General features: G+C 35.4%; 3 protein-coding genes across 3 annotated transcripts; 1 reads left to right on the forward strand and 2 right to left on the reverse strand.

Moving 5' to 3' along the window:
* Positions 85-3,819, reverse strand: LOC104726851 (delta-1-pyrroline-5-carboxylate dehydrogenase 12A1, mitochondrial-like). Its single transcript, XM_010445799.2, has 16 exons — positions 3,580-3,819; positions 3,175-3,254; positions 2,968-3,071; positions 2,812-2,879; positions 2,642-2,699; positions 2,408-2,521; positions 2,198-2,281; positions 2,011-2,115; positions 1,821-1,934; positions 1,596-1,727; positions 1,424-1,513; positions 1,211-1,300; positions 912-1,124; positions 713-823; positions 556-635; positions 85-474 (listed from the first exon to the last, which is right to left on the reverse strand). Exons 1-16 carry the CDS (start codon positions 3,666-3,668, stop codon positions 336-338), a joined length of 1,671 nt encoding a protein of 556 aa, XP_010444101.1. The 5' UTR covers positions 3,669-3,819; the 3' UTR covers positions 85-335.
* On the forward strand, positions 4,475-6,036 carry LOC104726852 (ubiquitin-conjugating enzyme E2 3). The gene is made up of 6 exons (XM_010445800.2): positions 4,475-4,652; positions 5,082-5,221; positions 5,330-5,355; positions 5,438-5,527; positions 5,609-5,697; positions 5,783-6,036. Exons 2-6 carry the CDS (start codon positions 5,097-5,099, stop codon positions 5,903-5,905), a joined length of 453 nt encoding a protein of 150 aa, XP_010444102.1. The 5' UTR covers positions 4,475-4,652; positions 5,082-5,096; the 3' UTR covers positions 5,906-6,036.
* Positions 6,104-8,265, reverse strand: LOC104726853. The gene is made up of 6 exons (XM_010445802.2): positions 8,114-8,265; positions 7,893-8,001; positions 7,346-7,727; positions 6,607-7,258; positions 6,436-6,491; positions 6,104-6,353 (listed from the first exon to the last, which is right to left on the reverse strand). The coding sequence occupies exons 1-6, from the start codon at positions 8,154-8,156 to the stop codon at positions 6,318-6,320; spliced, it is 1,278 nt and encodes a 425-aa protein (XP_010444104.1). The 5' UTR covers positions 8,157-8,265; the 3' UTR covers positions 6,104-6,317.

A 9,869-nucleotide genomic window follows, 5' to 3' on the forward strand; every position in this document is an offset into this window, starting at 1 on the left:
ATTAACAACAAGTTACAATCTTAGTTTTCTTTTCACTCTTGTTTCAAAATCATTTGTATCATTGTCTATCTTGCTGACTTGAGCTGAACAAAAATAAATATTATATAACCAGAGATTCTGGAGGACTTATAATAGTTCCTCTTGAGTTTCACAATAGATATCTCTCTGTCTTAATCCCTCAACCCCTTGACTAAGTCAACCCCGTTGAAAACTTCATGTTTCAATCTCTTATTCCCTCCCACTGAAACTACTAGTAGAGATAACTACAAAACTCATTTTTATTCGAAGCAACAGCAAACTACGGGATTACTTTATTATTAGTGGATACACCACTCCTAAGTAGATGGAGGAAGTTCCCAACCATGTGGAACTGGACCATAGTCATAGATGACCTCTCTGTGGCATGACCAGACCAGCTTTATCGCCTCAGGTGTCCCTATCCCGGCCCCTCTCGGGTCCCCCGCAGGTCCGAACCTGTTTTTGTGTAATAAATTAGCTTTTCCCCATACAAAAAGAAAGATTTGTTCAATTTTGGATTGTTTATATTTCTCTTACCAGTGATTCTGAGGAGCTCCAGTTGTTCTTCCTCTGAGTCCAGCGTATGTAGTCCCATTCACCGAGTTTCCTATTACTTCCTGCACAAATTTGTTACATCAATATCGAAGGAAAAGGGAAGAAGAGATTGATTGATGATGATGGTGAAAGGATTTGCCTGAAGAAAGATGGGATCGTTTGAAACAACAGCTGCAGTTAAATGAGCGTGCATCCTCTCCAAAGCTTCCAACACTAGAGGAAGTTGATCCTTTTTGTATTCCGTTACAATCTGGATATCAGATACAGAAACAGTGCTACGTATATTAGTTAGGAAACACAGATCATTCAGATAAAGCAAATGATATACGTGGTTTAACCTGAAACGGTCCAAAGATTTCTTTGGTGACGAGTTCGTAGGTTTGACTATCCTTCAAGATTTCTTCAATGGGAACATAAACTGCAGTGGGCTCCAAAGCGCCATAGACTGAGGGAATCGAATGATTCTTCAATTCCTTGCCACCAAAGAGTAGCTTTGAGCCAGGAATCTGAAGCAGATTCTCCATGTGCTCCAACATGGCCTCAGTTGTAAACTTGAAACAAAAATGAAAGAATAAGCTTTAATGATACAATCTCATCAGAAAAATTATAACAGATGGAAAAAAATTATGAAACTTACTGTGAGGACAGGACCAATGGTTAAGTCTTCCAGTTTGCGTCTTTCCGCTAGTTCTTTTAATTTGGAAACAAGAGGTGTTTTTGACCAGTTCTGCTCAGATTTTTTTCAAAAAAAAACAGAAAACACAATGAAAACAAAAAAAGACAGAAGAAACTGGAAGTAATCAAAATGATCCAAAGGTAGTTTCAGCATAAAATTTAGGATCAAACCAACCTCGTGAACAAAAAGCATAGACTGTGCAGAACACTTCTGTCCACTGCAGGCATATGCATCTTGATCACATTGCCATGCAACGTAATCAACCTGACATTAGAGACCGAAACAAGGGTTATAATTACATCTAAAGAGACTTGTGGAAATATAAGGGAAGGTTATAATAAGAAACCTCCTGAACATCTGGTCCTAAGACTTTCCAGTCAAATCCAGCATCTTCCAATCTGATCCGACCCTTAAGGTCAAGTGCCAACTTTTCGGCTACTCTAGAACTACCAGTGAAGAGGGTCATCCGTGGATTCGCCTAAAAAAAAGTTACAAATAGACAAGACACTAAATTAGCTCAACTAAATAACCTGTGGAGACAGTAGACTTGTGTGACTTCCTGACCAAATACCTCTAGTAATATCTTGTTCATTGTCTTCCCATCAGAATTTATAAAGTCCACATCTTCTGCAGGCAAACCACAATAATGGAGCAGACGCATCATTTGCTCCATTACAATGCTTACCTATCCAAATTAACATTATATTATTTCAAACCAATACAATTAGGAAGACAATATCAATGTGAAGAATAGTTAATACCTTGCTGTCCACTTTAAGGAGAGGTTTGTTACCCATGTATAATGCCCCCATCAACTGAAGTAGTGGAATCTCAAGCGGAAAATTAAAGGGTGTAACAATCGTGACCTGCGTCAAAAATCTATGATTTCAAAACAAAGCACAAAACATAGTTGTCACCAATTACAAACATCTAGGAAGAATGCCTTACAGGACCATAAGGCCAACGGTAACCATGACTTTGCTGACCAAGATGATTTCCAGGGATTGCAAAAGACCGTGCTAGGAACCGCACCTGATAAAAAGAAAGTGTGGGAAATCATTAAACAAACATTCTAAAGTTGCAACTTCGAAAAGATAAGCATCTTTGAGCAAAAAAAAGTTATGCCCAACGTAAAAAACGGTGAAGAGATTAATGTACCTGATCACCGCAAAAGTTCTCTAAAAATTTCCGTGTGACAAAGACTTCTCCAGCAGCTTGCTGGTAACTCTTTGGAGCAACCCTTTGAATTAACCTCGCAAAGAAATCAGCTACCTAATAGTGTATACATACACGCATAAGATAACAAACGACCAGTAGCTCAGTGTGCGTGTTATTTGGGAAACCTAAGTTTTGAATTCAATACTCGAGATTCTACAAAAAAGTATGTGTTACCTTAGGTAAGGCAAGCATATGAGCTGCCTTTGTCGAGACGTCTCCATACAAAAGGTATCTGTATAAAACATGACAACATAAGTTTAGTATCTTCATATGTAGAACAAACTGAGAAATAACACAAGAAGAAGAAATGGATAAAATTCATCAAATTCCAAGCAAAACCATACCTCTCTGGGGATTTGAAAGGGTTATGGAGACCATGCTTCGGGCACTGGGATAAGCTGTCCACAAATGGCTACAACATAGAACAGAGGAGAGGTCAAAGTTAGAATTGAGACGGATACCATTTCAGAGTACGAATAACGGCTTTGATAGGCTCGAACCTGAGTTCCTGTTTCATCCACTTCAGCAACTTTAATGAAAGGTTCTCCATTTAGAGGATCTAAAAGCGTGTTATGATTAGAAGATCCAATCCACTTTCCCTGCACTATAAAACATAACAGGAAAGTAAAAAAGCTCAGAGACTCCACAACAGCACTTTAGAGATAAGTGCCACATTCAAAAATTCAATCTGAGGATTAAACACACACCAAAGCTCTGTACTTCAGCAGGATGAGCACCAGATAGCTCCTCCGCATCAACGGTAGCAAAAGGTATGGAATGGTTCAATCTGCAAAAACAAAAAGTCAAAATGAACAAACACTCCTTCAAAATGGATCACATTCAGACATCAATTTGGTAATCAGAAAGAGAAATTTCGAAAACAAACCATTTCAACATCTAATAAACTAAAACTTTCTTCAGTCTCATAGACACTTGCAGATGCGGCAACTCGATCATCCAAATCTTAGATTTTTAAAACACCAACTTGCTTAAAGTTTTTGTCTTTTATATATAACTCAATTAATTTATGCAAAAACATGCAATCCCAAAAGGTGAAGAACAATATTAAATAAAAAAAAATGGCGAGATGAAGAAAAGAAAAGATTAGAAACCTGGAGAGAGTCAAAGAAGCAAGGGAGGTGGAAGATTTGTGAGAGAGAGACGAAGCTCTGAGTGCTCGACTCGCCAAAACTCTATACATTGCGTAAGATCCAGAAGAGACGGAGAAAAGATGAACAAATCAGACAATGGCGTGAGATCGGTGATAAAAATGGTGAATTCTTCGAAGTGATGAGTGTTGGCTTATAAGAGGAGCAATTTTTTGTGTTTCCCCTGATTGACGAGAGAGAGAGAGAGAGAGATTAGATAAATGATTTTTTTAGATATTTACATATATTTAGCCTTAATTTTATGTTTATATATTTTTAAACCCATAATTTTTTAATTCCATTTACAAACCCTGATGACTCATGAGGATTAATTAAGCATAGTAAATTCTTTTCAAGACTTATAGGATAAGATTTAATTAAAGAATTAAAGGGAAACTAATCATGAAATTAGTAAAAAGATAAGAGATTGAAGATGTTATTCTTTACTTTTTACTCTTTCAAATTTAAATTGGGAAAAAAAATCAATAGTTTTTATTTAGTGATCTTGAACATATAAAAATTCAGGGGTCAAAAAAGGGAATTTGAAAAGATAAACACAAATGTAAAAGATAATTAAAAATTTAATATTCTAATAAGAATGGTGAGAGCTTGCTGAATAATGCTGAGTCACGTCCGCTTAGGCCAATTGAGTCATTGACGTATACGTTTGTCTTTACGCTAACCGACAAATAATTTTCCTCAAAATAACATTAAAATTTTATTAAATACATAAAAATCTTTCATTTTTTTCATTTTTGGAAATAAATATATCTTTTATTTATTTTTCTTTCTCCCTTAATTTCTTCTGTTTTATATGTTCATTCTCTTATTTTTTTGGTGAAGAAGAAAAAAAATCTCAACTTTGATTCTCTCTCTCTCTCTCTCTCTCTCTCTCTCTTTCTTCTCTACTTTAGCTATTCTCCACTCATATCATCTCTTTCGCTCTCTCTTCATTGATCCAAAGGTTTTGAGTATTTGATAAACCCTAATTCCTGGTGTTGCGGTTTCACCTGCTCGATTGATTCTTCAATTCAAATGTTAGCTTTTTTTTGTTTCGTTTGATTCTTGTCATCGGAAGATGGAATCTTTTCATGCATGAATGTAGAATCTGATATACGAATGCTCGATTATGCTATCCCTGAATCAGACTTTATTTGCTCGTTAGAATATTCAAGCCTCAAGCTTTTTTGTTTACAAGTTTGGGGTTATTCTTGTTTCCTTTGGTTGAAATTTTCTTTGACCTTTGGGGGTTTTAGTGGTTGTTGACGCTGAAGGTCTTTAGGTTATAGAAATGTTGATATTGGTTTCTGCTTCTACTTCTCTAGGGATTCAAAAAAAGTTGAAACTTTTAGTCATGAATTAAGTCCTTCTTTGTTCATGTGAAAGGCTTTTACTCTTTACCATATACTTACTTGTGAGAAGAGTTCAGAGGAGCTAATTTTAAATCTTTCGTATTTTTGATGCAGTTTAAGGTTGCAACAATGACAAGTCCAGCGAGAAAGAGACTAATGTGGGACTTCAAGAGACTGCAGAAAGATCCTCCTGTGGGAATAAGTGGAGCTCCTCTGGATAATAATATCATGCATTGGAATGCTGTCATCTTTGGGTACTACATCTTCTTTGTTTATGTGTTTCTGTATCTTTGTTTTGTCTTCTATATATGCTTCAAATCCTTGTCTGCGTATACTACTGATTAACTTCATTGACTTTGCAGGCCTGATGACACTCCATGGGATGGAGGTAACATCTTTCAATACGTCAGGCCAACATATATTAGTTTATAACTGATAGCTAAGACTACTCATTCTGTTGTGTTTATCAGGTACTTTCAAGATGACCCTTCAGTTCACCGAGGATTACCCGAACAAACCCCCAATTGTTCGGTTTGTTTCACGGATGTTTCATCCAAACAGTAAGCTCAAGCATTCAATTAACAAACAAAGACCATATACGAATTTCCACTTTGATATTTGATACTCGAACTTTGGTGCAGTTTATGCAGATGGAAGCATTTGCTTGGATATCTTACAAAACCAATGGAGCCCTATCTATGACGTTGCTGCGGTACTCACATCAATTCAGGTTTTGACTTCTGAATTCTCCTTTTCTCATCTTTTGCATTGTGAGGGTCGTTGCATAAACTAACCAAGACCTTTTATTTACACAGTCTTTGCTTTGTGACCCGAACCCTGATTCACCAGCGAACGCAGAGGCTGCAAGGTTGTTCAGTGATAATGTACGAGAATATAACAGGAAAGTAAGAGAGATCGTGGAGTTGAGCTATGTGTAATATATGATTTAGTTTGTTGTACTGACTATTTGAGTAATTGGAGCTTGAGTAGTAGCAGTTATCTTCCTAAGACTTTTGTGCTCTGTAACCTGATTTTTATCCAAAATATATATAGATATGATAACTATGAATCATCTTTTGCCTAAAAACAAAACGATGAATCATCAATGTTTCACAGATAACAGTAGAAAGAAGACATCAACTGAAGAAACATTGAAATAAAACTTAACACACTTACAAAGCAAGCAAATAAAATATACTATTTGTTTTGTCTTTCAAACCAAACTTTAAAAAACAAACTTGAAAAAGCTGTTTAATTTAACTATGTACTTTGAACAAATCATTCAAACCAAAAGAAAAAAAGAGTGATTGAGATATGTTGAAGAAATAGAAATGCCTCTATGTTCTTCATTTAAACCTGGATTTCTTCTCCTGCACCAACATTAACCTGCAAAGAGAAAGCTTGTGTTAATCTCTTTAGGTACAGAAACGATTCAATCCTGTGAACTAACCAAAGTCTTTATACTCACAGTGTTTTCCTTGTTCTCCATTTTCTTCTTTTGCTTCAGAGATGTAACTTCACCACCTACACAAAATAACAGTAACACAACAATCAGCAACAAAATTTATTGCAATCACTGATCTTGGAGAAAGATCGTTTAAACGCTTTTCAAGGATATTGTATGACTTTTCTTTTTTACCTTCTTTAGCTGTAGATTTCTTAGTTGACTTCTTTATCTCTTCTCGAACTTTCTTAGTCCTGGGTTTAGTGACCTTTTCAGACTTCTTCTGAGATTTATCATCCTTGCTTATTGGAACTGTTCTTGAATTAGCAGAGTTGGTTGCTAATGATTTCTTTGTCCTCGCTGGCTCGTTGATCTTAGGAACAGTCTCCTTTCTTGCACGTTTCTTGTCTACAGGTTGAACAACAGTCACGACTGGAACACCATCTTGTGATGAACGAGACCCTTCTTCCAATTCCTGAACAACCTCTTGATTCACATTGATTTCGTCCAAAGAACTTCTAATGCTCTCTTGTGGGATAGTTTCCGAGGCCTCTTCATCCTTGGATGTTTCTGTAACAGCTGAATCCTTCAAAGCATCATCCTTCGTGACCTCTGATGTGATGTTTGAATTACCAGGAGTGGAGAGTGAACTCTGGACATCATTATCATTGTTCAGAGACGCAGCTGTTTCCTCAGCTACAACAGAACTGGTCTCAGAGACCTGAATCTGCTTGGATTCTTCTGAGATATTATACAGTTCAGATAGTTCCTTCATACCATCAGCAAGCCCATCCATGTTATTGCGACGAGCGTACGATTTCAGCTCTTCTCTCATCTTGTCAAGTGGCTAGATTCCAAAAACACAAATCCCAGTGAGTTAAACTAAAACAAACAATAAAAACTTTATTCCAAAATCAAAGCTTTCATTGTTTACCTCACACCCAGCATGAAGAGCAAGTTTAAAGAAACCAAGAGAGATTGAGTGTTTAGCCACTGATTCAGCAAGCTTGATATGAGTCAGCCAATAAGTAGAGGAAGACAAATCTTCAGGCTTCCTCCGAGTCACTGACGATCTCAGATTACTAGAGACAGGTGTTGTCTCATTGAAGATCCTGGAAACAATGCCTGATCTTTTTGGCTTGGTTTCCGAAAGAGAAGTGACGCTGCTGCTCACTGATCTAACAGAAGAATTGCTTGTGGACTTGTTAGGAATCGAAAGTCTTCTTGGTGGTAGCTTGGTTCGATCAACAACACTCTTCTTCCCAGACAAATCAAGAACTGTAGTACTCTGACTAACAGCAGAAGCAACCCTTCCCCTGAGATTCATCAAACCACACATCTATATACTATTACTTACTTCAAAATTTACAGAAACCACAATTGCGAAACTCAAACAAGACAATTTGTTCCTATAAATCAATAGATCAGATCTAGAATCGTTTATTGCATCAATCAAAATGTGACTTATGTGACAATAATACCTTCTGGGTACTGAAGAAGCAGAGAAATCAGGAACAGGAGGCTTCCCCCCTTCCTTGGATCTAAGAGCCGATCTAAGAGGATACCTTAGCTTCGAGTTGATTGAGTTACCTAATAAGAAGTTTTTGATTGAGATTAGAATCAAAACGGAGAAATATACGAAAACTGAAACGGGAAAAGTGGTAATCACTAATCAGAGAGATCAAACAAGAAGATATGTTACCAGAAGCAGCAGAGCTCATGCTTTTCTCCATTGATTTCTCCATCGATTAACTTAGAAACCTCTTTTACGTTTTGGAGTGGGTGAAGGGAAAAAAAAAAAAAAGGAAACTGAAGATCTCAATTTGAAAAAAAATGTGAGAGCGGAGAAATCTCTGACTTATAACAAAAAAACCATAAAAAGAACAGACCTCGCGGATGATGACCCCTATACTATTATGATATTTCTCTTCTAGCCTCATTATTTCAAATTAAACCAATTCCGACCCTTTTTAACTGTGGCAATAACGGTAATTGATGCTTGATTTCCGGTTGAATTGATTAAACAAAGAAATTCGAATCTGTAAAATATTTTATACTAGACGAGGACCCGCACGATATGCAGGTTTGAAATTTTATATATTAAATTAAATTTAATAAAAATATATTAAAATTTGTTGTACGTTATTTATAAATTTTATTTTTGCTATAATACACTGATTTATATCAATTTACAAATCTTTTATGTATGTTATACTTTATGTTACAAATATATTTTTTATCACCACCTAGAAAATGTCTATATGAACACATTAATCCAACTATTTTACTTTTACTTATGCATATTTTTTTAATTACAAAAATTTGGCTCAAAAAATATTTCGAATAAAAAATATATTACATAATATACTAATCAATGATGAATCATCAGTCATCACAATAATGCATGACCACCATGGAAAAAACCTTGGCTCTACCCTCATCCTTTATGGAGAGAACTTTGCGTTCAACCTTCTCCACTACGGAGAAAACCTTGGCTCCGCTTTCCTCTCTTGGAGAGATAATCTTGCGTCCAACCTCCTCCACCTTCCTCTATTGGAGAGATAACCTTGTGTCCAACCTTCTACACCATAAAGAGAACCTCGGTTTTGTCCTTCTCCTGTGTGGAGAGAACATATTCACGTCTTTTTGCTATCTCTAAATGGCTTGCTCCAACAACCAACGAAAGTGAAAACTTTTTTCTAATGTCACAAATTTTTTGATAATAACTAATGCTATATTTCATAATGTATTTGTGTAAATGTCTTTGACACACCATGATGTAGCCTCTGTCTCTGTAACGCCCCAACCGCCACTATGCTTAGTGAGCCCATGTCCACTCTCAATCCATAGGCCCAGCTTCCTAAGTAGACTCTACATTTATTCATGGCCTATGGACCCACCCATATTTGATGGTCGGTTTGTTACGTTTGGGAGGCTTTAAAAACTTCAACATATATTAATTAATCTTCTTTTTTTTTTTTGTGCAAATTAATCTTCAAAATAATATACTAATCAATGAAGTAGCCTTTAAATACAATATTAGGAAAATAATACACATATATTAATCTTTTTTTTTGTCAACATATTAATTTTACCTATTCCCAACTGAAAAAGAAGAAAGTAAGAGAAAATTTTGGTTTAAAAAAATAAGAAAAATTTATCTTCACATTTAAAATTTTTTCCCAATTAAACAAATTGAAAGCTGTATTTTTGAATAAATTATTTAAATATGAGACGATCTATGTTTATATAAGTGAGTATTTACAAAATTTAGAATTAATAATTAACTGTATAATTTCCTTAATCCTTTTTCCTATTTTTTTTTGTAGAATTAATAACTTAAAATTAAAAATAAGTAAATCATATTATAATTTCGAATTTTATGAAATAGATATATAAATCTCCTTATAATTATTTTTAAAAACTTTAGACTTTTTTTTATAAATTCTGTAATTTTG

Source organism: Camelina sativa, chromosome 11 (assembly GCF_000633955.1).
Source record: "Camelina sativa cultivar DH55 chromosome 11, Cs, whole genome shotgun sequence".
NCBI classification, from domain to species: Eukaryota; Viridiplantae; Streptophyta; class Magnoliopsida; order Brassicales; family Brassicaceae; genus Camelina; species Camelina sativa.

Coding starts and splice junctions, on each gene's coding strand:
- LOC104726852 (XM_010445800.2), top strand. CDS start 5,097: ATGACAAGTCCAGCGAGAAAGAGACTAATGTGGGACTTCAAGAGACTG. Junction 5,222..5,329: donor TGGAATGCTGTCATCTTTGG/GTACTACATCTT, acceptor TTGACTTTGCAG/GCCTGATGACACTCCATGGG. Junction 5,528..5,608: donor ACGGATGTTTCATCCAAACA/GTAAGCTCAAGC, acceptor ACTTTGGTGCAG/TTTATGCAGATGGAAGCATT.
- LOC104726853 (XM_010445802.2), bottom strand. CDS start 8,156: ATGGAGAAATCAATGGAGAAAAGCATGAGCTCTGCTGCTTCTG. Junction 7,728..7,892: donor GCTTCTTCAGTACCCAGAAG/GTATTATTGTCA, acceptor GATGAATCTCAG/GGGAAGGGTTGCTTCTGCTG. Junction 6,354..6,435: donor TGGAGAACAAGGAAAACACT/GTGAGTATAAAG, acceptor TTCTCTTTGCAG/GTTAATGTTGGTGCAGGAGA.
- LOC104726851 (XM_010445799.2), bottom strand. CDS start 3,668: ATGTATAGAGTTTTGGCGAGTCGAGCACTCAGAGCTTCGTCTCTCTCT. Junction 3,072..3,174: donor TGCTGAAGTACAGAGCTTTG/GTGTGTGTTTAA, acceptor TATGTTTTATAG/TGCAGGGAAAGTGGATTGGA. Junction 2,880..2,967: donor TGGATGAAACAGGAACTCAG/GTTCGAGCCTAT, acceptor TCTATGTTGTAG/CCATTTGTGGACAGCTTATC.